Source organism: Panthera tigris, chromosome B2 (genome assembly GCF_018350195.1).
Source record: "Panthera tigris isolate Pti1 chromosome B2, P.tigris_Pti1_mat1.1, whole genome shotgun sequence".
Classification (NCBI taxonomy): Eukaryota; Metazoa; Chordata; class Mammalia; order Carnivora; family Felidae; genus Panthera; species Panthera tigris.
Window position 1 is genome coordinate 112,696,219 of NC_056664.1, and position 27,840 is coordinate 112,724,058.

General features: G+C 37.7%; 1 protein-coding gene and 1 long non-coding RNA gene across 16 annotated transcripts in view; one reads left to right on the forward strand and one right to left on the reverse strand.

The window, feature by feature from the left end:
* Window positions 1–5,931, reverse strand: part of LOC102961929 — a 31,629-nt gene extending 25,698 nt beyond the window's left edge. For 2 of the 5 annotated variants that reach the window (XR_006217861.1, XR_444511.3), the window contains exons 1-3: window positions 5,565–5,873; window positions 1,349–1,520; window positions 1,056–1,185 (exon numbers count right to left, since the gene is read on the reverse strand). This is a non-coding gene — a long non-coding RNA (uncharacterized LOC102961929). The other 3 variants (XR_006217863.1, XR_006217864.1, XR_006217862.1) reach the window with 3 other exon arrangements.
* LOC102961283 (tRNA (guanine(10)-N2)-methyltransferase homolog) overlaps window positions 1–27,840 on the forward strand; it is a 100,947-nt gene that overhangs the window by 7,666 nt on the left and 65,441 nt on the right. For 4 of the 11 annotated variants that reach the window (XM_042987120.1, XM_042987121.1, XM_042987123.1 and 1 more), the window contains exons 3-7: window positions 1,007–1,240; window positions 5,848–6,473; window positions 15,140–15,257; window positions 19,161–19,230; window positions 21,206–21,332. In XM_042987120.1, the coding sequence (XP_042843054.1) occupies window positions 1,198–1,240; window positions 5,848–6,473; window positions 15,140–15,257; window positions 19,161–19,230; window positions 21,206–21,332 (984 nt within the window). In that variant the 5' untranslated portion in view covers window positions 1,007–1,197. Of the gene's footprint in view, window positions 1–1,006; window positions 1,241–2,873; window positions 2,930–5,847; window positions 6,474–9,106; window positions 9,151–9,252; window positions 9,370–15,139; window positions 15,258–19,160; window positions 19,231–21,205; window positions 21,333–23,453; window positions 23,857–27,840 lie in introns of those variants that run through there. The other 7 variants (XM_042987126.1, XM_042987122.1, XM_042987124.1 and 4 more) reach the window with 7 other exon arrangements.

The following is a 27,840-nucleotide window of genomic DNA, read 5'->3' on the forward strand; positions in this document are numbered from 1 at the left end:
ACACCCAAATGGAAATACCAAGTATGCAGTTGGATTGTGATTTGAAGAAAAGGATGAATAAAGTTAGAAATGTGGGAGTCATGGCATATAGATGTTTCAAGCTTTGAGACTGGATAAGATCAAGGAAGTGAATGCAGATAGACAAGAAGAGCAAGGAGTAAAATCTGGGGCACTCCAAGACCAGGGGTTTAGAGAAGATGTACAAGGAAAGAAACTTTTAAATGTAATAAAGGTGGAGTTAATTGATCGGGAAAGGGTGGTGGGTTGATGTAGCTTCCTCTGGTGGTGAGGAATGGAGACACCTGAGTAGATGCACTTAAATGATGTGTATTTGAGTTGGAACAGCCACTCTGCTCCTGTACTCAGAACTCCAGCATCTCTGCTTCTCTGATCTTTACCAGTGTAGCTGTGTCTTTGGCATTCTTTCAGTAACTTCTTTTTTCTTCCTGTGAATAATCTATTTGGTCTGTTCACATTTGCTCCGTTTACTTCGTTTACTACCATTCTCTCTTAAACCCACTAGAATGAGGCTTCTTCCCCAACCCCAGCAGTAAAACTGCTTTTCTCAGCTTTACAACAACTTCCACTCAACTGCCAGTCCTCTTTGTATCCTATCAGCAAGCTTTGACAGAGCTCATCACCCCCTCTTACCCGAGATCATCTTTGCTTTACCTCCAGCACACCACTGACTCCAGGGCCACTCTTTCTCAGTCATGGTTGATTATTTCTCACTTTTCTGATTTCTAAATTGCCAGAGTGCCCCTGGCTCAGTCCTCTGAACTTTTCTCTACTTATACTTACTCCTTTGGTGATCTCTTCTAACTTCAGGAATGTAAATATTACATGCTAAAGATTCTAAAATTCATATATACAGCCTGGATTTCTCTCCTGACCTTCAGATTCATACATCCAACTACCTAGTGACATTGCCACTTAAATGTCAAATAGGCATCTGCAGTGTACTGTATTATTATTTGAAATATTTTTTGCCTTCTGCTTTTTACAGTCCTAGGATTATACTTAACCTTGATGTCAGAGTTGGCCACATGACTTACTTTGATCAATGACATATGAGTAGAAGTGACTTGTGCCAGCCTGAGAAGAAGCCTTAAGGGCCATGATGCGGCTCCACTGTGCTCTTTCTTCCCTCTGTTCTAAAATCAGAACCATCTCTGCTCCTTCAGCCTGGGTCATGGGATGAAGTCAACACAGCCAGAGTCAACATGCAGCAGACACACAGGTGAGCAAGAAATAAACTTTTTTGTTTTAAGGCACTAAGATTTTTGGAGCTGTTTACTGCAACAAACTTACTCTAAAGAGCCTGATATAGCAACTCAAGTTCATATACCCAGAACTGAATTTCAAGGCTTCCTTGCTCCCAAACCTGCTCTTGCAGAGTTCTCCATTTCAGTAAATATCAGCTTTGACCTTCCAGTTCTTGGACTAAGAACCTTGGAGTTGTCCTTGATTACACTTGGTATCTATACTCCACATGCAGATCCTGAGGATACTTCGATGAACTAAAAACAGACAAAAATGATAAAAATTCCTGAGAATTTTTGAGATTACATTCAAAGAGGATGAAACAGACAATAATAATATATAATAATATTAAATATTTAAATATAAATATCTAGAAAGTAATGGGCAGGATGGAAATAACAGAAAAAGGGAAAGGGAGAATTAGGGGGTGAGAATGAGGGGTAGGTTGCCAAGGTGGTCAGAATTGACTTCATTAGGGAAGAAACATTTGAGCAAAGACTTGAAAAAGGTGAGAGGAGAAATCTGCACTGCCAGTAGTAGAAAGGAGTGTGTTCTGGGCAGAGGGACAACCATTGTGCCTAGATGTGGGTGCATGCCTGGCTGGCATAAGTAACAACAAGGAGTCCAGTGTGGCTGGAGTAGAGTAAGCAATGGAAATGGTGGTGGTAGCTGATGTCAGAATGTGAGGAGGTGGGCAGGTGGCTTATTATGTTGATACTTATGGATCCTCATAAGTAAGTACTTTGGCTTTTACTCTCAGTGGGATATAGAACCATTGAAGGATGTGGAACAGAGGAGTGACACGATCTGATTCACATTTTAAAAGAGTCACTCTGGCTGTTGTGTTAAGACTACACAGTAAAGGGGGCAGGAAGAAGGTTCGAAGTAGGGAGACCATATAGGTTATTGAATAATTTACATAAGAGGTGATGGTAGCTCAGCCAAGGTTGACAGTAGTGATGACATCAGATTCTGGATGTACTTTAAATTTCCTGATGGATTGGATATGGAGTTAAAGGGAAGCATCAGATATGATCTCAAAATTTTTGTCCTCAGTGGATGGCAGAAAGGAGTTTTCCCTCAAGTAAGATGGTAGCAGATTTGGGAAGGAAAGAGCTTTCCCCATAGCCTAGTTTCAGACATGTTTATAATATATGTTATACATGTGCATAAGGTAGTTGAATAGGCAGTTGGCTACCCAAGTCTGGAGTTGAGGGAAGAGGTCTGTACTAGAGATTTAAATTTGGGAGTCACTGGCATACATGTGTTCACAACCACAGACGCGAGATTACCAAGGGGGTGAGCGTAGCCAAAAAGAAGAACCTTAGTAAATATGTACAGCTTTTTGTATGTCAGGGGGAGAGAAAGGAGGGGAGGGGAAAATGGGGGAGAGGAAACGATGTTACAAAAGTCTAATTCAGTTTCTATGTTAAATAGGAGCACTGAACCTTCTATATTTAAATGCAAGTAAACCATATGATCCCTTACCATCACTACCTATTTATTGGTAATGACTTTTAACATTTATTGAGAGTTTTGTGCCAGGCTTCCAGGCTTTGGTTCTCAAAATAATGTTTGCATTAAACATTATTATTATCCTCATTTTATAGATGAAGAGAGCCTTGACACAGAAAGATAAATAACTTAGCCTACATCTTCACAGATGGTAAGTTGTAGAATTTTCTGACTCCAGAGCATGATTGAAGCAAGGCTGCTACTAGCCCATATGGTGCCCTTGTGAAATCATAAAACACTCCATTTCCACAAGTAAAATGTAGTTATTGTCACAAAACCCAAATGGCTGATTCCCAGGGGGGCTAACCAGAGCACCAACTGGTAGCAGCTCTGTGTGCACACAACTGCCTATGCTTTTGCGTGATCCCACACCAAGACTCCAGACAAGTTTTAAATAGTTTGTGTTGCTTCTCCCACTTCCATGGCAGACACCTCTATCAAGCTCAAAGTTGGAGAATGGGAAGGGAGTCTTCAAAATTGCCAGGTAGGGGAGGGACCAATCACAGGTGTCACTAAGACAGGACAGGTGCGCCTTGTGCAGGTATGTGCCAGTGTGTAGGTGAATGGTCTCCTGAGTGTGTGTGTGGTCATATGCACCCAATGTGGGTTTAAAAAAATTTTTTTTTAATGTTTTTATTTATTTTTGAAGGAGAGAGAGAGACAGAGTACGAGTGGGGGAAGGAGCAGACAGAGAGGGAGACACAGAATTTGAAGCAGGCTCCAGTCTAAGCTGTCAGCACAGAGGCCTATGCGGGGCTCGAACCCACAAACTGTGAGATCATGACTGGAGCCGAAGCCAGATGCTCAACCGACTGAGCCACCCAAGCGCCCCCCAATGTGGGTTTTTGTAGGACCCAGCTCTCCACTGCTCTGGAACTCTTAGGCCTGCCTGTGATTTTAGAGGATATTTATCTATGATGCAAATTAACACATTTGCATTTATAGTACGTTTGTACAGTGTGCAATCTGAACACTTCCATGCAGCAACCTTATTCCTAGACACTTTTATTCGTTAGGCAATTGTTAAGTGTCTACCTACAAGCAAAGGGCTATAGGAGGCACTACAGTAGATTCAGACACTTGTTCTTTTTATCAAGGAACATAATTTCTAGTAAGAAAAAAGATATCCACATAAATAGTATACAATACAAAGTGTTTAGTTCTACAAGAGAAGTATTGAAAAACTGCTATGTGAATTCACAAGAGGAAGTACTTATTTTCAGTTTGGTTAATTAAAAAAAAAATGTCATGAAGGAGGTAGTGTAGCAGGATTCTCGCACAGGGAGTCGTGACACTAAGGCTTTTCTTTCCAGGAAGCAACTTTATTCCTGCCAGCACCACTCAGTTGGGTTTGTACCCAAAGAACTGAGCCCCGAATGCCATGTGGCATAGTTTTTTATATATTTTTTACTTCTTGGTTTCCCGTATATGGTAACACACAAACATGCAGCCTGATTAAGTGGTCTCATGTTACAAGGTTGTGAGGCATGCTGTCACGTAGGCATATATATAGCCAGGTTGCCTTGAGGTTTTTTTTTTCTTTCCTTAGGGAGGGGACCACAGTAGCTACCACAGTAGCATTTGAGGAATGGATTGGAAAGTGGATGTGCAGAGATGGAAACAAAGATATTTCAGAGGGAAAAGTGTGGATAAAAACAAAGTGATGTGAAAGTGTATATCAAAGTGTATATGACAGTGCATGAAAACAGTGGATACTTAAGTAAGGCAAAGTAGTGCATCGATTCTGAACTTTGCCTTGGACTCCCGAGAGAGGCTAGGAAGCTATTATAGTGGTCCCCCAAACCATTGGAAAACTGCAAAAGGAATGAAAAATATCTTGAACACATGTGTACAACTACTTAAAAATATATAATTTTTTTTTTTAAGTTTACTTATTTTTGAGAGAGAGAGCGAGCAGGAGAAAAGCTGACAGAGAGAGGGGGAGAGAGAATCCCAAGCAGGCTCTGTAGAGCCCCATGGGGGTCTTGAACCCACCAACCGTGATTTTCTGACGTGAGCTGAAATCAAGATTCAGAGGCTTAACTGACTGAGCCACCCAGGTACCCCTAAATGTCTTCAAATAATACAACAGAAATCATTCAAAAACGACTGCATTCACAATAGGGCTTTGTTATTACGTATTTTCTAAGCCAACAAATAACAAGGTTACTATAACAAGCTAGTCTAAGAAATTTTTCAGTGTGAATAAAGGAGTTCTGTGTTCAAAAGGTTGGTGGGGGCACCTGGGTGGCTCAGTCGGTTCAGCATCCAGCTTCAGATCAGGTCATGGTCTCTCCGATCGTGAATTCAAGCCCCACGTCAGGCTCTGTGCTGACAGCTCAGAGTCAGGAGACTGCTTCGGATTCTGTATCTCCCTCTCTCTCTCTGCCCCTCCCCAGCTCACTCTCTCTCTGTCTCTCTCAAAAATAAACATTAAAAAATTAAAAAAAAAATGCTGGTGGATTCCTGAGTTAGACCAACTTTTATCTTAGTGGTCTAAACCAACCTTGTTTATTTTAACAATTAGAGAAATATATGGCACATTTTAGACGTTCAGTAAATGCCAAGTATTACAAAATGAAAAGCTTAGGTCAAATCAGAGTCCACCCTGAGTATCAAATTAACAAATTGGGGCTTTTTTTGGGGGGGGGGCGCGATAATTACTGAGTAACAGGAGAATGGAGGAGGGAAACTAATTAGAGGGTTACTATAGCATGAAAGCATGAAGCAGGAGCAATGAATTTCTGGACTATTACAGACTATAAACTACAAGACTCCACATTTACCTGTGTATTGAGGAATGTGAAATAAAAGCCGCTATTTTGATCTAGCTGGTGCTGTAAACAACAAAAAAGTAGACAGAGATATGAAGTTCAGTTTTGGATATTCTGAGCTTTAGCAAACCATCGTGGCTGAAAATGCACACACGAAAGAAAAGATCAAACATAATCTATGTTGAAAAGCAGGCTCTAGAAATTGTGCTCATTCGTTTAAAACGTACGAAATTTTTAACACTTTTTTCTTTCTCTGTCTCTCTTTTTTTTTTTTCTTTTTTTCTTCAAAATAAAGCGAACTTCCACCTTCGGAAAACAAAGTCCAACGTACCCACCAAGTTCCTTTCGGCCAGACCTGAGAGCGCGCAGGTGACGTCATCGCGACGGTGCGCGCTCCTGCGTCTCGAAGGACGTGTTGCGTCTTTACCAATGAGACGGAGGGGGCGGGGCGACTCCCGTAGCCACCAACGGGTTTTCCCGCTAGCACCCAAGTGCGTACTGGCACGCCCCCTCGTGTTCCCTGGCTTTGAGGCCCATCCCTGCGTCGCCCTTTGTCTATCATCATCCTGGATCAGCGCGTGCGCCCAACTCCCTGCCTTTCTCTGCGGCAGGCGAAGGGCGACGCCTCCAGGTAAAACTGAGGAGCTGCAGGAGGCGGACTCTGCGCAGGACCAGTGGTGCCGGAGCCGTCATAGCTCTTGGCCACCCGGGGCGGGTGCGATGGCGGAGGAGCAGAGGTGCGACAGCGTGGGATCCGAGCCTTGCTCTGAGGCAGCGGCGACTGCGGAACCTAAGGTGTCTTCATCGAAGACCGCCGAAGTTGTCGCAAGATCGTCGAAGCCCGAGGACTACAGTAGCAAGTGCGTGTTCTGCCGGATCGCGGGGCGGCAGGAACCGGGTACCGAGCTCCTGGACTGTGAGGTGGGCTGCGAAGCGGACCGGGCGTGGGTGCGGGAGCCCCGGGTCCGAGGCCTCGCGTGGCGGACCGTGGTGCGGTCGTGTCAGGCTCCCGGGAAGGAGGGAGGCCTCGCAGGTGTGGACCGGGGTTGGGAAGGCTGGGTGTCGTGGTGTTAATGACGGACTTGCTTCTTTCGGAGTGGGGACTGTCTCCAGCAGTATCCTTGCTGTGCCGAAGGGAGGACATTGTAGTGATAAAGCCGAACACTTCGGCTTCTGTCTGCTGATACCAGGTATTTGGCAGAAAATAGCATTTGTGATCTGTTTTTAATTGAGGGATTCCTCCGCCGTGTCCTCCACCGCCTGCTTTCTAGACACTGCTTTTAAATTCTGCGCAGTCTGCTACTGCTACTGAGTAGCAAACTGGTGGAAAAGAGATAATGGTAATTGGGGAAAGCTTCTTTGTTAGACTGGAATTAGGCTGGGGGCGGGGGGGAGCGGGGCAGAGGTCGAACTATTTCTTAGTCGGCGCAGATTTCCACTGCAGGGTACAGTTCTACAGGTGTCGACATTTGGCATGTATGCAGATTTTCAGAGCACTAAGATTTTGCTCAGATACTTGCACACAGATACCTGCTACACGTTTTCTTCTGCCGGTTCTACTTGCCTTTAAAGAAGCAGCCTTTGGAGAGGATCAGCTCCAGAGATTCTGGTATCTTTTTAGTAATCATTAATGCATTCGTTAAAAGCGAACTGGAATCTGTTCTAAGCACCTGGTGTCGGAGATTCACTGGCGAATAGGATAAAGGATAGTCAGTGTTCAGCTCTTGTAATCTAAAGGGTGGCATGAATACGGAGGAGACAACTGATGACAGTGCTCTGTGCTTGGTGAGGTGGTTCTACCGCTTGCAGTATTTTGCTGAGCTGTGGGTTTGGTTCGGTTTGATCCCGCCAGCCACAGCCCCAATCTAGTTTTAGACCAGGTGGTCAGTTGTGTCAACCAAGGGTTGGGTCTGGCTCTGTGGGTGTTACAGAAGGGCAGTGGAACAAACGTAAGAAATTATGGCTGGACACAGGGCTGAAGTGATGGACCTTGACGTCTGTGCTGAATGGGGGAAGGAGTGAAGACAGGCAGCAGCTGACTGGGGGGAAGACCCAGTAGTCGGTTGTCTGCCAAGTAGGCCTCTTGAGCTGATCCATAGAGTCAGCAGGGACCACCAAGCTCTCCTCCTTCATTCACTCCTTATTTTACTAAATTTAAACTTAGGCCAGCAAGAGGTAAAGTGAGGTTCTTAACTTCACAGAATTCAGTATTTCATAGATTCCCAGAGACTGCTTTTAAATTTTGCACACTCCAGCACCGATGTTGAGGAAAACTAGGAGATAATAGATACTAGTAGTGTAAAAAGTTTGTCTACAAATAGTTGGGGGGGGGGGCGGAGTGGGATGGCCCAAACTTGTATCACAGGTTTTGTTGTTGTTGTTTTTCTTGGCCAAAGGTCAGGGTTTTTTCTTTGTGAAGAACATTTTCAGAGAAAATTATGTGAAAAGCCTGGGACATTTTTATAGAGGAAATTAGACAAATAAACACTTTTTACTTTTATACCCTATCTAGGGGGCACACGATGAATATAGACATTAGTCCATGCAATACAGAACATAAGCAAGATGCACATGCTTGTACAATAGTGCCTCAAAAAGGTGCAGATCTTTTTACAATTGAATCTAGAATGATTTGATGTATCAGAGCTCATTAAATGTTAAAGATTTATGTTTTTAAAAAGAGAACCTAATCTTTAGCCTATGTATTTTGTATTATACACATTATATTCCTATATTAATTCATATATGTTTATTTTTAGAAATAAATATTTAGAAACTATTGGGTTTATATAAAGTAGAGTAGATTTATAATTAAGTACAGAGGAGAACATTGATTTGGAATCATCGGAGGTACTAGCATAATGTATGGGTCAGTCTGGGAAACCTTTCTGGCAAAAGCTAGAGAAGGTTCCTCACTCCATAAGCATCCATATAGTGTTTTCTTGTTGTATACTGAAGAGACTAAACAAATAGTAGACCACACATTCTCAGTGGGGGAGATATCACTTCTGAGGGGATAAAAGTTGGTTTGGGGGCGTGGTATCTTACTCTTTTTGTATGAGGCAAAGATAAACATAGTGGACACAAACAGAAAAAGCGTAATCTGCGGTATTAAACTATCATGACAGTGGAATCAGGAAAAAAAGTCTTAAGAATGTCTTTTGAGGGGTGACAGTGAAGAATGTTGAGAAACACAAGGCTAGATGTTTATTTTCACCTTGCTTGAGACCACACTGAGGAAATACTAGTTTAACTTTGATGTCCTCCCCCTTCTTAAATCAAACCTCAGATGGCAGGGTACTGAAATGTTCCTTCAAATGTTATTTCTTCTTAATTTGCTTTAGATATTAGGGGTCAGTTGCAGAAATAAAAACTAGTTATTTAAAGCAGAAATGGATTTAATATAGGGAATTAGTTGCTAAAAAAGTCGTTGCAAGGGCTGAAGGAACAGGATCTAGAAAAGCCTTCAAGAATGACATCCAGAACAGCTTTTGCAGAACTGGAGCCCTGAGGAGCCATTTCCTGTGCCACAGTCAGGAATGTGACTGCCATTGGAGCTGAGACTTCAGGAAGAGGTCTCTTGAGGTGTGACCCAGAGGTGAGGAAGCAGTGTGAGTTGAGCGGTGTCTCCAGTGGGAGCACTGTTGGCAGTTTGGGCTGGATTCTGCTTCGTTGTGCACGGCTGTTCCGCCTCTTGCAGGATATTTTGCATTTCTGACCTCTGGACAACGAAGGCCAGTAGCACCTACATATTTCTACTCTTCTTTGAGCAACAACACAGCGGCGGAGCTCTACTGCACCTGCTAGCTCCACACCGGTAGGCCATGGCGACAAAACAAAGCGTGTCTCCTGTGTGTCTCTTGACTCCCAGGAAACTGTTGACTAGACATTGGAATGGGAGGGGAAAGGAAGAAAAAGGAAACTGGGTAGTCCTACAGCTGACCAGTTCGCCGGCTGGAACTAGCCGAAGCAACAGAAAGATGGCTTTGCTTCAGGTTAGCTCGTCAAAGCACCTAGGTCTGAAGTACATCTAATTGGCAAGAGTTGAGTTCCATCTGGGGATTTTGGCTTTTTAAAATTTCTGAAGTACTAAAGACACAGAAGTATTTGCAATGGAGGTTGAGTACCTACCTACCCTGTTCACCGCAGTTTATTTGTTGTATGTAAGTGGATGCTTAGCCTACATTGCTTAGATTTAGTGGTATAATGAGGTCAAGAGACACTAGCTGTTTGTCTAATCTGTACATTCTCAAAAGTGTTAAAAATTGATGTTTTTGCCTGGGGCAGGGGCAAAAAGCTTATTATTTATATATATGAAATACAGGCATAGCATATAGGATATAAATGGATGTCCGAATGGCTGTGGTTCTAAAATATCAGATGAGGGGAGCAATTAGAAAAAAAAAATCTATAAAGTTTCCTTAGGGGGATGATAATGAAAAAAGGCTGAGAAACACTGTTAAAATCAAACAGTGGCCAAAATTCCAACTTAAGGTGTTTTGCAAGGACAGACTGAAAGATCATGGAAAGTCCATCTCTTATTGGAAAAGTATGTAAAAATTATAATGACATCATTTAAAAATTTTTTTTAAAATGTTTATTTATTTTTGAGAGACAGCAAGCAGGGTAGGGGCAGAGAGAGAGTGGACAGAAGATCCAAAGTGGGCTCTGCACTGACAGCAGCAAGCCTGATGGTGAGGATCAGTTTCAAGAACCGCGAGATCACAATCTGAGCTAAAGTCAGACACTCAACCACCTGAGCCACTCAAGTACTCCAACACCATTTTCTTTTTTCTTTTCTTTTCTTTTCTTTTCTTTTCTTTTCTTTTCTTTTCTTTTCTTTTCTTTTCTTTTCTTTTCTTTTTTTTCTTCTTTCTTTCTTCCGAGGATTAGAGGAGGGAGCATTGATAGCTTTATCTTTGTATTTAAGCTTCTGTCATTTATTCACATTTATTTATTAAACAGTTTTTCAGGTTTACTATGTGTTATTCACTTGAAGTTCAAGGATAAACATGGCATGTCCTATACTTGACAAGCTCGCTGTGATCTGCATTGAAAGCATAAAGGAAAACTTCTCACTTAGTGGTTGTCAGTAGTGGAGAATCAAAATTCTGTTTTAGAGTTACTTGAAATATCTTTCTTTGTGTAGTTGTGTTATCAACATGGCATACAGTTAGGATTATTTGTTTCTGTTTGTTTTCAGTTTTTAGGGATTACCTTTTTTTTTTTCTATTTAAGTCCAAAAAGTATGTTAAATATTCATGTTTTAAAGTCAAAATTGTAAAGAAAAGTACATTCGGAAAAATGTAGCATCCATTCTCTTGTCATCTTTACCCTGTTGCTCTTCCTTCACAAGAAACTAAAAAACTAAAAAACATATTTTTGGTTTATCCTTCTTCCATTGTAAGAATATGTATGTGTATGTTTAATTTTGTATTCTTCTTTCTTACACAAGAGATGGCCTAACAATTCTCCTGCTTCTTGCTTTATTTATTTATTTTTTTAACTTAGAAGTATATTTCAGGGACTCCTGGTGTCTTAGTCGGTTGAGCTTCTGATTCATGATTTCTACTCAGGTCACAATGCCAGGGTCATGGGATTGAGCTCTGAGTTGGGCTGCATACTGAGTGCGGAGCCTGCTTAAGATTCTCTCTCTCCTTTTGTCCCTACCCTGCGCATGCATGCTGTCTCTCTCTCTCTCTCTCTCTCTCTCTCTCTCTCTCTCAAAAAAAAATATTTTTGGGGTGCCTGGGTGGCTTGGTCGGTTAAGCGTCCGACTTCGGCTCAGGTCATGATCTCATGGTCCGTGAGTTCGAGCCCCGCGTCGGGCTCTGTGCTGACAGCTCAGAGCCTGGAGCCTGTTTCAGATTCTGTGTCTCCCTCTCTCTCTGACCCTCCCCTGTTCATGCTCTGTCTCTCTCTGTCTCAAAAATAAGTAAACGTTAAAAAAAAATATTAAAAAAAATATTTTTGAGCAATCATTTCATAAGTATATAAAGATCCTCATTCCCTTTTATAGCTATATATTACTTTATTGTATGTATTTACTATGATTTATTCAACCAGTCTCCTAGTTGAATTATGGACCCTTGGGTTATTTTCTTCTTTTTTTCTTTTCTTTCTTTCTTTCTTTCTTTCCTTGTTCTTTCTTTCTTTCTTTCTTTCTTTCTTTCTTTCTTTCTTTCTTTCTTTCTTTCTTTCTTTTTCTATCACAAATCATGCTGTAAAGGATAGCTTTGTACATGCATCATTTCATACTTTTTTGTCATTGTATCTTTGTAATAGGAGAAAGTTTTTCTTAAAATGAAGAGTCTAAAAGGAGCACCTGGGTGGCCCAGCTGGTTAAGCGCCTGACTTGATTTTATTAGCTCAGGTCATGATCTCATGGTTTGTGAGTTTGGGCCCCACATCGGGCTCTGCAGTGACAGGGCAGAGCCTGCTTGGGATTCTCTCTCTCTCCCTCTCTCTCTTTCCCTCCCCTGCTTGTGCTGTCTCGCACAAAAAAAAAAAAAAAAAAAAAAAAGTCTAAATAATGGCTGGTTCAATAGTAGCAGTGGGAGAGAGGGTAACATCAGAGGGCCAATTTCAATATTTTAGAAAGCTTGATGGAAATCTAATTCAATCATTGATTGCATAGGCTAAGTTTACTACAGGATCTTAAAAGTAACCGTTTCCCCCTCCTTCCCATCCTCATCTTATAGACAAATTACACTTAAAAAAATTTTTTTTTAATGTTTATTTAGTTTTGAGACAGGAGAGACAGAGCATGAGCAGGGGAGGGGCAGAGAGAGAGGGAGACACAGAATCCAAAGCAGGCTCCAGGCTCTGAGCTGTTAGTACAAAGCCTGATGCAGGGCTCGAAACTCACAAGCTGTGAGATCATGACCTGAGCTGAAGTTGGACACTTAACCAACTGAGTCACCCATGTGCCCCGACAAGTTACTCTTTAAAAAAAAATAAAAAGATTTTATTTAAATTCCAGTTAGTTAGCATACAGTGTAATATTAATTTCAGGTATGCAATATAGTGATTCAGCACTTCCATACATCACCCGGTGCTCATCACAGCAAGTGCCCTCCTTAATCTCCATCACCTATTTAACCCATCCTCTCACCCACCTCCTCTCTGGTAACCATCAGTTTGATCTCTATAGTTAATGTGTTCCTTGGTTTGCCTCTCTCTTCCTTTTACCCCTTTACTCGTTTGTTTTGTTTCTTAAATTCCACATATGAGTGAAAGGATATGGTATTTGTCTTTCTCTGACTTATTTTGCTTAGCATAATACTTTCTAGCTCTATCCACATCATTGCAAATGGCAAGATTTGGCTGAGTAATATTCCATTATATATATAATATATATATATATATATCATACACACACACACGCCCTACGTCTTCTTTATCCATTTATCAGTCAGTGGACAGTTGGGCTGTTTCTGTAATTTGGCTATTGTAGATAATGCTGCTATAGACATTGGGGTACTCTTGCACTGTTGGTGGGAATGTAAACTGGTGCAGCCACTCTGAAAATCAGTATGGAGTTTCCTCAAAAAGTTAAAAAGATAAAGAACTACCCTGTGATCCAGCAATTGTACTACTAGGTATTTATCCAAAGAATACAAAAATGCTAATTCAAAGGGATACATAGACAAGTTACTCTTAAAAGCTGGATAATATTCAAGATTTTCATGTTGTTGTGCCTATTCATTTTTGCAAATTTGGGTTGAAGGTATGTTAAGTGAGGACAGCAACAAAGTCAATAATTAAACATTATTAGTATTATTATTTAAATGTTTATTTTTGAAAGAGAGAGAGATTGTGAGCAGGGGTGTGTCAGAGAGAGAGGGAGACAGAGAACCCCAAGCAGGTTCCATGCTATCAGTGCAGAGCCCAACACAGGGCTCGAACTCATGAACTGTGAGGTCATGACCTGAGCCAAAATCAAGAGTCAGATGCTTAACCAACTCAGCCACCCAGGCACCCCAAACACTGTTTTAATAACATGATGTTGTGGGCATTTTATAGAAATTTTGAGATAGGAAAGGGACACATAATACCCTGTTTTTGCTGCCTTCCATTTCAATCATGGCTCTCCTGAGGATTAAAGTAGACAAAAAAGTCTCATTTTCTGAAGTGTGGTCTTATCAAAAGTTGACTTGTCAGTCCCCTGAACCTTAGGTGATGAGCAGTATGGCTCCTGATAAGAAAGTTCATGGTATAATATGTACAATGGACTTTCACCATTGTTCTCATTGAAACCAAGATTACTGGTAAGGATATGAGGCCCTCATTAAATTGAATTTTTGATCTTGAAACAGAGAACTAATGAGCAACAGTGTATTCTGGGAATTTTTCTGAGGGAAACTTGTTGATATACTGATTGATAGTGATTTTTGACTTAAAAAAATTACTGAAATGTAGTTGACACACAATGACAATTTCAGCTGTACAAAATAATAATTCAATAATTCTACACATTACCCAGTGCTCACCATGGTAAGTGTAGTCACCATATAACATTATTATATTATTGAGTATATTCCCTATGCTGTACTTTTCATCTCCATAACTTATTTTATAACTGGAACTTTGTACCTCTTAATTTCCTTCACCTATTTTGCCCCGCCCCCCTTTCTTCTAGCAACCACCAATTTGTTCTTAGCATAAGAACGCCCTCTGGGTGCATCCATGTTGTCACAAATGTCCTTTTTTTTTTTTTATGTCTGAATGTATTGTGTGTATACATCATCTTCTTTATTCATTCATCTATTGATGGATTCCTGGGTTGCCTGCATATCTTAGCTATTGTAAATAATGCTCTACTAAACACAGAGGTGCATATATGTTTTTGAATTAGTGTTTTCATTTTCTTTTGGTAAATACACAGTAGTGGAACTGGTGGACCATATGATATTTCTGTTTTTAATGTTTTGAGGAAACTCCATGCTGTTTTCCACAGTAATTGCGCTAATTTACCTTCTGATATAATGGATCGGACACTTAGTACAATATACTGGAGTTTGTTTTAGCATTTCAAAGGCCTTTTAATGTTGCAAATATAACAAATGTATTTATATACAGTTTATGGAAAAATGTTTAAAAAGGTAATCTCTGTAGATGCTAGATGATTTTCTTGTTATAATTGAGGAATATCTATTTTGTAAAAAAATTGTATGTGAAAAAGAATTTATCAATCTCGCTATGTTTCTGTAGGCAAACTTTAGAAGTACATATTAAGAGTGAAAGACCCTTAGGTAGGTAGAGATGGAGAAATATCTAATGAAAATAAAACTCTATCATTGTTGGTAATGAAGTTTTAATTAACTTCATTGATAATTTTTTTCCTGAAATTAGCTTTATATAAATCTTCTCATTTTCTGGAATAAATGAGCATATCATGAGGGGCAGTAAGGCTTGTCTTTGTGGACTAAATGCATATTCACAAAATTGCCCAGGTGGGCTTAGTTGTAACGTAAGTACTATTTCCCTATCAGACTGAGATTTATGGTATTCAAGACATGCCAGAACAGCATTAGGAAGTTCTTAAAAAAAAAATCCACTAACAAACGATATGTTTTCTCCTTCAGAATGAAGACCTAGTTTGCTTCAAAGATATCAAACCAGCAGCACCTCATCATTATCTTGTGGTGCCAAAGAAGCATATTGGAAACTGCAGAGAGCTAAAGAAAGATCACATAGAACTGGGTAAGAGGACAGTAGTGTTCTTCTTGGTTATATCGTTTTCAGTTGGCATCAGTGATGGCCGTGACATTTAAAAGAGAACAAGTCTGGCAGATATTATGAAAAAGGAACATTATGACTCTTCGAAATTTCCACTGTGAAAATTTTCAAATATATACAAAAATAAAGAATATAATGTAGTCTCCATTTATTCATCACCCAAGCTCAACATTTATTAACTCGTGGCCAGTCTTTTTCATGTGTTAACCTTCTCCCACTGGATTTGAAATTCCAGACATCATGTTATTTAATCTTTAAGATCTCTAAAAGATAATGCCTCTTTATGTTTTTTTAAGTGATGGCTTTTCTCGACTCTGGAAATGGAAGATGCTATTTAAAAAATAACAAGCAAATAAGTTGTGATATGGCCTAGAAGCTCATATTGCCTGGGAGTGAGACCATATTGGTACCTCCCTTGTAAGCTTCTGGTGTAGATGAACTGACACCAAAATTTAGTTATGAGGTTTAGCAATGAATTTTTCACTTCTGAAAAGAAGATTTTGAATCTTGTCCTTATAGGATTATCCTGTATTTTCCTACTCATGATTTCTGTGAGTTACCAGTTATCATTTACTAAGACATTTCTAAGTTCACTTCATATATGTTTTGATAGCCTTTGCCAACAGGGTCTGGGATTAGTTTGGTCAGTAAATTAAGTAGCCGATAAAATAGATAAATTGGGCCAGATTATTTTGGTGGTTTTTTTGTTTGTTTTTTAATTTTTTAAATGTTTATTTATTTGAGAGAGAGAGAGAGAGAGAGAGAGAGAGAGAAAGCAGGGGAAGGGCAGAGAGAGAAAGAGAGATACAGAATCTGAAGCAGGCTCCAGGCTCTGAGCTGTCAGCACAGAGCCTGATGTGAGGCTTGAACTCATGAACTACAAGATCATGACTTGAGCTGAAGTCAGATGCTCAACTGACTGAGTCACCAGGTGCCCCTGTGCCAGATTTTTTTTGAAGGTGAATAAGAAATATCTTTGAGGGAAAACTTTGATGTGTACTTCATTAGTGTTTAGACTACTGAATTACCCGTTTTTAAATTGTTTCTTCTCCATATTGCCAAATGCCTTAGTCATCTTAAGTTCTGTGAGTACATTTCATACTCATTCCAGCAGGTAAAGGCCAATATATATGCAATATTTAGTATCAAGCAACAGCTACCATGCCTTAAGTATTTCCTTTTTATACTGTTTTTAAGGAGCGAAAAATATGTTAATGCTTGGTTTTCTTTTTCTAATATTTCTTCTATTTTATTGAAAGTTGTTATAATTGTTGCAAATAAAATGTTACCAGTTTTGAAGCAGCATGGTAGGTGTTTGAGGTTTCATTACACTGTTATTTCTGATTTTGTTTATATTTTAATAGTTTCATAATAAAAGTTTAAAAGTTCTTTCAGGGTGCTAGGTTGCTCAGTCTGTTAAGCATCCCACTCTGGATTTCAACTGAGGTCATGATCTTGTGGTTTGTGAGATCGAGCTCCATGCTGGCAGTGTGGAGCCTGCTTGGGATTAGGTCCCTCTCTCTGGCTCTCCCCAGCTTGCTCTCTCTCTCGCTCAAAGTAAATAAACTTTAAAAAAAAAAAAAGATCTTGCAATTAATATTTTTATACAGTTTATAAAGTTGGGAAAATAATAAGCATATGGAAGAGTTCAATAACACTGTCACAAGCACTGTGATTATAACTGATATTTATAGAACTCCACTTAACTATAGAATACACAGTTTGTTGAGACCACATGTTCACCAAGGTAGGCCATATTCTGGGCAGTAAACTAAGTCTAAATACATTTCAAATGATTGAAATCTTATAACATCTGTTCTCAGATGACAATGGAATTAAAGTAGAAAAATAATAAAATCTCGAATAGCACTAAGTATTTTTAAATTAACATACTTTTAAATAATTTCTAAATAAATATATCAAAGAAAACAATATTGAATTGATTGGTAACAAAAATCCAACATACCAAGATTTGTGGAATTTGCCAAAACAATGCCTACAGGGACATTTATAGCTGTCTGTGTTTATGTTAGAAAATGAGGTTTAAAACCAATAACCTAAGTTTCTGCCTTAGGATGCTAGAAAGGTGAATCAGTCAAAACCAAGTATAAAGAAAGACAGAGGACATAACAGTGAAATGTAAAGGAGACAATAGGTTTTACTCCATGTATTTTGAGTTTGATTTTAAGTGAATACATAATTATGATTGTCATGCCTTCTCAATGAATTGAGCCTTTTTTATCATTGTAAAATGTCCCTCTTGATCTCTGGGAATACTTCTTGAGTCTATTTTGTATGATATTAATTTAGCTACTTTAACTTTCTTATTGTTCACATTGGGTATCTTTTTCTATACTTTCAACCAATTTAATATTAATATTTAAAGACTTGAAGATAGCAATAGACTTGGGTCTTGCTTATTTATAATTATATTTTAAATTTAATGTGAAAATCTGACTTTTAATTGTTTAGTTCATAAGTGTTTAATGTAACTATTGATACAGTTCAGTTTAGGTCTACTGTCTTGCCATTTGTTTTCTGTTTGTCCCATTTTTTAAAAAAATGTATTTATTTTGAAAGAGAGAGAGCATGAGCTGGGGAGGGGCAGAGAGAGAGAGAGAATTCCAAACAGGCTCCACACTCAGCATGGAGCCTGCCACGGGGCTGGATCCCATGACTATGAGATCATGACCTGAGTAAAAATCAAGAGTTGAACCCTTAACCAACAGAGCCACCCAGGTGCTTTATGCCCCATTTTTTGTTATTGCTCTGTTTCTTTCCTTCCTTCTTGTGGTTGATCAGATACATGTATATTTTTTATAATTCCACTGTAATTTATCTCTTTCCTTTTCATGTATTTCTCTTCATATTAAAAAAAATTGTTGCTCTAGAGAGATTAAAATATACATTGTGTAATTATCACAGTCTACTTAGACTTCACATTGTAGCAATTCATGAAAAATGTAACTGCACCACTTTGTGTTATTGTTGTCATATATATTACATCTACACACCTTATAATATGGTACTGTTAAAAGCATTGCTTTAAAGCAATTAAAAGAAAAAAAAACATTCTTTACCCCCATGTCTAGGATCTTGGGAATATTTTAAAAGAAAACAAGATACAATCTTGCTTGAAGTAATGAGCCTTTTTGGATGATATGCTACTGTCGTCCTCCTGGCTCAAGCCTGACTTAGAGAAGAAAAATTAGCAATAATTTTATAATCCTCTTTATGATAACCATCTTCTGTAGATTCTCATTTCTTCCTCTTCTAAATATTTGACTACTCCATTCAGAAATAAAAGGGGTCTAAAGCTTGGCATTGTGCTTTGGACATTGCAGGTTACCAAATTTTTTTCTCATGGGAAGCATATTTCCATCCAAAGGCCATAAAGGACCAAGATAATAAAGACAGTAAGGCAGAGAGAGTTTGGAACCCAAAACAATTATACAAACATTTACCTAGTCAAAGGTGGCCTGACACAAAGTGCTATCATATCTCTAATTTTGACTGAAAGACAAATTCAAAGTTTTCCCGTCTGTCTTTTCTTAATTCAAGTATTTTTTTTATTAGTTGGTCTCCTTATGATTTGAATTAGACTTCAGTAGGATCAGATGTCCTAAGTAGTCACTTGATAGTACCCCTTAACAGCTGTTCAAAGTCAACCTATACATGACGCTTTGTGATAGGTTGAACCTTCATTTCAGTGCTGATGGGCAAACTTCTCAGTAACTTAAAACTATTAAACAGGTGGTTTAAATGTTTACCCATTTGATACAACTTTTGGCTGGGACACTAAAAATTAATATTAATTACAACTTAGTAATGTCTCCTGCTGTGTAATGTCATTTTTCTGTTTTATAGTTGAGAACATGGTAACTGTTGGAAAAAGCATTCTTGAAAGGAATAATTTCACTGACTTCAAAAATGCGAGGTATGTGTACTTGCAGATAGAAACCAATATATGCAATTGTTTTTTCTGAAATATTGTTTCTTCGTGGGAAATGAGAGCAGAGGCAGCAGAGAGCCTGGTTTAAATGCAGTTTTCCTGAGAGTGAAGCATTCATTGTTCAGTGGTAGTGTAAATTTAATAAATAAGTCTTCCTCCTGTCATGTCTCAAGATTTTCTAATGATTGCCACTCATAGTTTAGACAGACAAGTATATTTAAGCAGTGCATAGGTAAAATAGTTGAGTCTACCTTTCTTTGTTCAAGATGTGTTTTTCTATAAAATTGTGTGTAAATTGAATTTCTTTAGAAAATATTTTATATGATTTAAAAATGTATTATTATACTTGTTGTGTGAAACTACTTGAGTTTTTTCCCTGCTGAACTGAACTCTGGCATTCGCCAAAGTTTGAGCAAAAAGCATGTAATAAAAATATTCAACTTGGCAATTATTTTAATTAATCTAAATGGTGGGTTTTTTCCTTTTTAAAAGACTTGTGACTTTGCCTAGTGTGACCAAAGGAGTAACAAGGCAGGTGTAGCAGAGATCACGTCTAACATCAGAACTGGAAGTGAAAGAGATCTGAATTCTGATGTTATCTGTGCTACTTGCTGAGTACTGTGCTTGTACTGGCTGTGCTACCTGAAGACATTTAACCTCCCCAAGATAACACCTGCTCTGCCTACCTATGGGCTCAAATAAGATGGTGTGTGAGAAAACGCTCTGAAATCTGTTAAACACTATTCAGGAGTGATAATGACAAGGAACAGATAGTATTTGAGACCCTTTGGCCAAAAGCAGCACATTGCCTTTCCAGTCACAGGAGTGTGTACTAGAAGAATGAACGGCACCATGAGAGTCAAGAGCCCTGAGTCTCAAGCCTGTCTCTACCACTTCCTTACTTGGGGACCTTGGGAAGTCTCCCACTTTCTGGATTTTGGCTTCCCCGTCTTTGAAATGAAAGGGTTGAATGAACCCTTGAGTTGCTTCTACCTTTTAGTATTAGTTGATTCTATATTATGTGAGCTCCTGTTTCATGGAGGGAAGACCCAGTCTCCTTTTCTCAGTAGTGGTGGAAGCTTTTCAATCTGTCTTGTGTATCTGACTCCACATTGTCAGCTATACTGTTGCTGCAGCATAGCCCTTCTCCCATGCCTTCCTCCTACACTCCACTCACTGGAGTTTTTTGTTTGTTTGTTTGTTTGTTTGTTTGTTTTTTAATGGAGACTCACAAATATTTGAGCAGGCAAATATTCCTAGGCTTGGATTATTCTTACAGGTATGCCTTGCTCCACTCAGAATTGCTAAGTGGACTTAACAAAACTGTGAACTTATTTTTAAGAGGTAGAATCACATTTCTTAGTAGAAATTTGTTAGTAGTCCAAGGAATTCTCTTATGACTGTTTTATAAAGCAGATAAATTGTGAATAATTAGGTTATCTTCATTATTAAGAAACTTGAGTGATGATAAAATTTTTAAAATAATGGTATCATTAATCTCATTACTGAAATATTGGTTGGTAAGGAAATCACTATTAAAGGAGAAAGCACACCATCTACTGGCTATGTCCTGGAATAAAGGAACCCTTCTACTTGAGTGTCCTGTAATTTTTTTTTTTTTTTTAAAGATTCATTGCAGAGCCATATCTTAGGAAAATTAAAGGTTAAAATGTTAAGGACCAAGGTGATGAAACATAATGCCAAATTAGAATTCATCAAGGTTTTACTGAGGCATAGTATGCCTTTAAGCCCTTCCTTGATGAAGAGTTTGTTACTATGAACTTCATGAAAAGAGGAGGAATTGTGAATACTTTTAAGTATAGAAAGAAGGCAGTAAAAGATACTTGAGTGGTAACCTGTTTGGGACGTCCTTAATGTTTATGTGTTTTATCGTAAAAAAAAATAGTTTTAAACTATTGTAGAACTGATTTGCCAAGTATCTCTTACCTTTCTGTTTTAGAATGGGTTTCCATATGCCGCCTTTTTGTTCCATTTCCCACTTGCACCTTCATGTTCTGGCACCTGTCGGTCAACTTGGCTTCTTATCAAAATTGGTTTATAAAGTGAATTCCTATTGGTTTATCACAGTAAGTGTTACTATTGTAGTAGCTGCATACAAAAGTATTTAAAATATTTGTCCTTTCTGTTGTAGATCTTCTTTTCTTGGCAACACTAGGCACTTACAGCTCTCATAGACCTGATCATCTCTTTTAACATACTGCTCGAATGTATGCAAAATTATTATTTTTAATTTGAGGGATTTTCCAGGTTATTGTATCCGTAGGAAGAGAAGCTATGGCTAAGTCTCTCCATTGCAGGCAGTGAGTATGATATAAAAGAACCATGGCATTAATAGTTTAGAATCCAGGGTCCAATCTGGATTGAAACTGTGGCTCCCTTAGTTATTTGAGGTACTGTGTGCAAGTCACATAAACTTTTTAAGGCCCAAGTTCTTTATCTGTTACCTACTGATAAGGAATACTGCCTACCTGTAGAGTTGATAAGTGGATTGATAAAATAATTTGTATGTAAAGCACTTAAAACTACCTTGCAAATAGTGCTAGTAAATATTACCTGCTGCCTTTGTTATCATCATCAATATTATTATAGAAATGAATTTTTGTAATTTTCTAGTTTAGAAAAGGACTGCAGTAGTAGCATCACCTGTCAGATCTGAGGTTGAAGCTTTGAGCCTAAAAAAATGCAGACTTCTGTTTTGTTAGTGCAAAAGTAGAATAGAATTCAGCTGATTATAGGCCTGTTGCTGGACAGTCAAGCCTTAGTTGATAAGTGACTGTCCTTCCAAGGCCACTTGACTAAGTAATATACCAGTTGCTATTGTGTTCATGATGTTAAGGTGACCCGTAGTTGCCATATACAAATTATCACTGAATTACAAATTAAATAATTACTGTTAGTTAATGCATATTATTATTATAGCCATGGTACACAAGAAATTAAAAAGCATGATTTCTAGAAACTTCATATTTCAAACTTATCCCTCTAATTAACTTGTCCAGATGATTAATTTAAAAATAATTTAAGATATATATGTGTGTGTGTGTGTGTGTGTGTGTGTGTTCAAAATTTAAAAAGTGGATGTTTGACAGGGCAGTTGGTGTGGTCTCTTTAAAAAAATCAGTGTGATTAAAAAAGGAATGTTTTTCCTTATTTGTATTTTTGATTTTCTACACTATCCATGCTTTTATAATAAAAAAACTCATTAAAATATATTCTTGTAGGGTTTTTAACTATACTTCCTTACATGACTTTTTAGTTAGAAAAAAAATGAATGAACATTGTAAGTTACAGGATCTGTTAATGGTTCATCCTGTGAATCTGAACTCTTCTTAAATCTGTCAGTATGTATTATGAGACTTTGAAGAAAATTAAGAGAAAGATATTAAGGTTTATTTCAAAATCTCTTATATGATGTTTCAGATATATAAGATGTTTGAGAAAAGCATTTGAAATAATAATTAGAAGACTTTGGTTTACTTTTTTTTTTAGAGTGGTTTTAGGCTCACAGCAAGATTGAATGGAAAGTACAGTGAGTTCCGATATAACCTCTGCCCCCCATACTATAGACATCCTATATACCATAGTGATACATTTGTTATAACCCATGAAATTACAGTGATACATCATTATCACCCACAGTTCGTGATTTACATTAGGGTTCATTCTTGGTAGTGTATATTTTATGGGTTTGGACAAAAGTGTAATGACATGTATCCCCCATTATAGTATAATGCAGAATAGTTTCACTGCCTTAAAAAATCCTCTGTGTAGCCACTGATCTTTTTAATGTCTCCACAGTTTTAAGCCTTTTGTAGAATGTCTTATGGTTGGAAAAATACAGTATGTAGCCTTTTCAAATTGGCTTCTTTTACTTAGTATTATGCATTTAAGATTCTTGCACATCTAGTTTACTTTTTAAAATGTCAGTATTTATTTTCCCTTTCTTATTGAAGCTTTTTAACAAATATGCAATGTGGATAAAAATCTGCCTACTTATATACAATATTGAACCCTTTTACTATAGTTTATAAAACTATTGAGAAAATTTTTAAGATATTTTTAGGAACAGAATATGTCATATCCACCTCTTCTGCTGTGACTTATTATAATAGGGATGCCAGTAGAATTATTTCATGTAGGCTGTAATAATTAGAATTTAAAAATATGTTATGTTTTCAAAATTACAGGCTGATTGTTTGATTGAAAAACTAAGAACATGAAAATGTCAACAGTGGAAGATTTTCCTAATCTTGGCTCAACATAAACTAATATTTTGGTCCCTTTGAAGTCTAATTGCCATTGTAAGATTTGTTGGGTTTTATGAGAGGCTATTACTGGGTAGCCTTAAATCTTTTTTGAATGTTTCTTGAGATCTGTGATACAGTTACATGGATACTTTGTCACTAACTTCTTTGTTTTAATGGTTACATGTCTAAGGTATAAGATACTGTAGATAATATCCCATTAAAACAAGTTCTGTTAATCAGGGAGGGCTCTATTTTCTTTTTTAAAAGTTCAAATGTTTTCATTTTTCCAGTAGTCAATTATAATCATGATTTATTTATGAAGAATAAACTGATATAGAAAGTACTTTGCCGATTTTGTTGGAGCCTTTATTACTATAAAGGGGGGAAAAGTAACCATTTCTTGACAGTTCTGTAATTTTACACATGAAATTTAAAAACAAAGAGTACCATACTACATAGTGAGCTCTGTTCTTGTTGCTGGAAAGAATTGTATATGTATTCCGTTTTACTCAGATTTCGGGTGCTGGTTTTCACTTCTGAAAGCCTAATGTTTTTGTAATAAATTGAAAGCTATATAATATACGTAAAGTAATTTCTAATGGTGAATTTACAAGAACAATCAACTTGGTTATCCAAGAGAAGTTGCTGTAATGGAATTTTACCTGTAGAGCATAAATGGGGAAGAAATACAAAGTGGTTATAATAATGTTATTAAAACTGGACAGAAACTGTTGTTTTATGGTTTATTGTACCAAAGGAAAAGTAGCATTCAAAAGTGGTTATGCTTAGCTTTTATCATGAAGAAATCCTGATTAGAAAGTAGTGATAGATAAGCTTAGGTGAGAAAATTTATTTTAATAGCACTGAGTTAGCATTATTGATCTATCATTTCATGAGACCTATATCTTTAGGAATTGTGCTGATCTACCCTAACAATAGTGAATGTGAACAAAGAGTAGGTAGTGAAAGCTTATCCTACATTGTGCCGGCATATAATAATACCATGTGCATGAATATAAATGAACACAAGGATTAAAGTTTTGATGTTAGAAACAGGCTGTGATGATTAGTTTTCTTTCTTATTTTTGGCATGATATTAAACGTAGTTTTATGCAATGAAATAATTATTATAATGTTTAGTTACAGCATCTGAAATAAATATTCATTTATTCATTTAGCAAACATTTGCTGAGCATTTAGCATTTACCAGACACTGCCAGGATCAGGAAATAGAGAAGTGAGAGAGGACAGTCTGTCTTCAAATGCTAATCTGAAGACAAAACCAGTGATCGTAGTGTAGTGTGTTAAGTGCTATAAAGTTCTCAGAAGAGGCTGTGGAAAGGAATACAATTTTGAGAGCAGGTTGTCAGTAGAACTGAATATTTAAGACTCAGTGTTAGGCAGGTAGACAGCGGGAGTTCAGTTAGGCCAAGAGTCCCACATGTACTTTTCTTGAGTTCTTCTGTTATTATTTATTTTATAATTGAAATGAATGTTCACTTTCAATTTTATTCACTGAAAGTGGAAGTAGGGGTTATAGGCTCTCAAAATTAGATTTCCAGGGTTTCCAGGACAGCTTTGTTAAGTAGCTCTCTGAGCACCTACACGGATAAGCAGTTGCAAGTTTGCAGAAATCAAATATGACCACCTTCAGAAAAGGAATTTTCTGCATGTACAACATGTTGTACTATGTGAGTTTGCAATGGTATAATTGACAGTATGATGATAACAACATGTAAGGTATTTAAGGAATTCTAAAATGCGTTATGGACTCTTCAAAAATATGATTAGCCAACTGATTTAATTTATATATGTTTATACCCTCTCATAGTTGTTTTCCTTCTTTGTTGGAAAACCATTGATCCTCATATTCTTAGCAGCATTTGTCTTTTACTTGTAAAAATAAGGTTACTACAGTTAAAATTCACTGAGCCTTTTCAGTAAAATATTTGATAACTTAGTAGCTATCGATAACATTAGCTCAGCACAAAACTAATTCATAACTTGTTTTTAAAATGTTTAAAGTACTATCTGGAGAATTATTTATGCATGTTATGATTTTACTTGTTTGTAATTGCAGAATTGTAAAATTATTAGTGACCTGTTTCAAACTGTTCTTACTTATATAAAAGAAGGCTAAATAAATATGGAAAAATACTATGTCAAGTTTTGCCTCTGGAGTTTTTAATGTATGTGGGTTTTTTTAGTGATTTTATTTTTTTACAGCAGTTGTAAGTTCACAGCAAAACTGAACAGAAGGTACAGAGATTTCCCATATACTTCCCCCCCACACATATGCATAGTCTCTCCCATTATTAACATTCCCCATCAGAATGGTACATTTGTTGCAATTGATGAACCTACACTGACACATATAATTACCCAAAGTCCATTGTTTAGCTTAGGGTTCACTCTTGGTGTGGTACATTCTAGGAGTTTGGGCAAATATATAATGACATATATCTATCATTATAGTATCATGCAGAGTATGTTCACTTCCCTAACATTCCTCTGTGCTGTCTATTCATCCCTACCTCCACCAACCTCTGGAAAGCAGTAATGTTTTTACTGTCTGTGTACTTTTGCCTTTTCCAGAATGTCATATAGTTGTAATCACACAGTATATAGCCTTTTCATATTGGCTTCTTTCACTTAGTGATATGCATTTAAGGATCTTCCCTGTCTTTTCATGGTGTGATAGCACATCTCCTTTTAGCACTGAATAGTATTCCAGTGTCTGGATGTACTACAGTTTATCCATTCACCTACTGAAGGATATCTTGGTTGCTTCCTAGTTTTGCCAGTTATGAACAAAGCTGCTGTAAACACCTGTATGCAGGTTTTTGTGTGGACATAAGTTTTCAGTGCCTTTGGGTAAATACCAGGGAACATGATTATTGGGTTGTATGATGAGCATATGTTTAGTTCTATAAAAAACTGCCAAATTGTCTCCCAAAGTGGCCATACCATTTTGCATGTCCCACCAGCAATGAATGAGCTTTTTGCTCCACATCCTTGCCAGAATTTCACATTGTCAGTGTTTGGGGTTTGGCCATTCTACTAAGTGTGCAGTGGTATCTCATTGTTTTAATTTCCTTTTCTCTGATGACCTATGATATGGAGCATGTTTTCATATGCTCATTTGCCATCTGTGTATCTTCTTTGTAGAGATGTCTGGGTTGGCGTGTTTTTAATTTTTTTTAATGCTTATTTATTTTTGAGAGAGAGAGAGAGAGAGAGGACAGAGTGTGAGTGGGGGAAGGGCAGAGAGAGAGGGAGACACAGAATCCGAAGCAGGCTCCAGGCTCTGAACTGTCAGCACAGAGCCTGACGCAGGGCTTGAACTCACGAACTGTGAGATCATGACCTGAGCCGAAGTCAGCCGCTTAACCAGCTGAGCCACCCAGGTGCCCCTGGGTTGGCCCGATTTTAAATCGAGTTGTTTTCTTATTGTTGAATTTTAAGAACCCTTTGTATATTTCGGATAATCACTTTTATCAGGTGTACCTTTTTGTAAATATAGTCTCCCAGCCTGTGGTTTGTCTTCTCATTTTCTTGACATTGTCTTTTCATGGAGCAATTTTTAATTATAATGAAGTCCATCTTATCAGTTATTTCTTTAATGGATCATGACTGTGGTGTTGTATCTTGCCATATCTGATGTCATCTAGGTTTTCTCTTATATCTTAGGAGTTTTATAGTTTTGCATTTTACATTTAGGCCTGTGATCAATTTTGAGTTAATTTTTGTGAGGGTTGTAAGGTATGTGTCTAGATTCATTTTTTTGTATGTGGATATGCAGTTGTTCCAGCACCATATGTTGAAAACACTATCTTTACTCCATTTTATTGCCTACGTTGCTTTGTCAAAGATTAGTTGATTATATTTATATGGGTCTATTGCTAAGCAATCTGTTCTGTTCCATTGATCTGGTTGTTTTCACCAATTCCACGGTCTTTATTACTAGAAGCATCATAGTAAGTGTTGAAGTCGGGTTGAGTCAGTTCTCCAACCTCATTTTTCTCTTTCAACCTTGTGTTGGTTATTCTGGGTCTTTTTCCTTTCCATATAAACTTCAGAATCTGTAAGTATCCACAAAATAACTTGCTGTGATTTTGATTGAGATTGCATTCCAAATCCAATTGATTTTACGGATCAATTTGGAAAGAATGGACATCCTAACAACATGGAATATTGAGCCTACCTATGAACATGGGCTATCATTTATTGAGTTCTTTGATTTTTTTCATCAGAGTTTTGTAGTCTTCCTTGTTAGGATCTTATACATATTTTGTTAGGTTTATTCCTAAGTACTTCATTTTTGGGA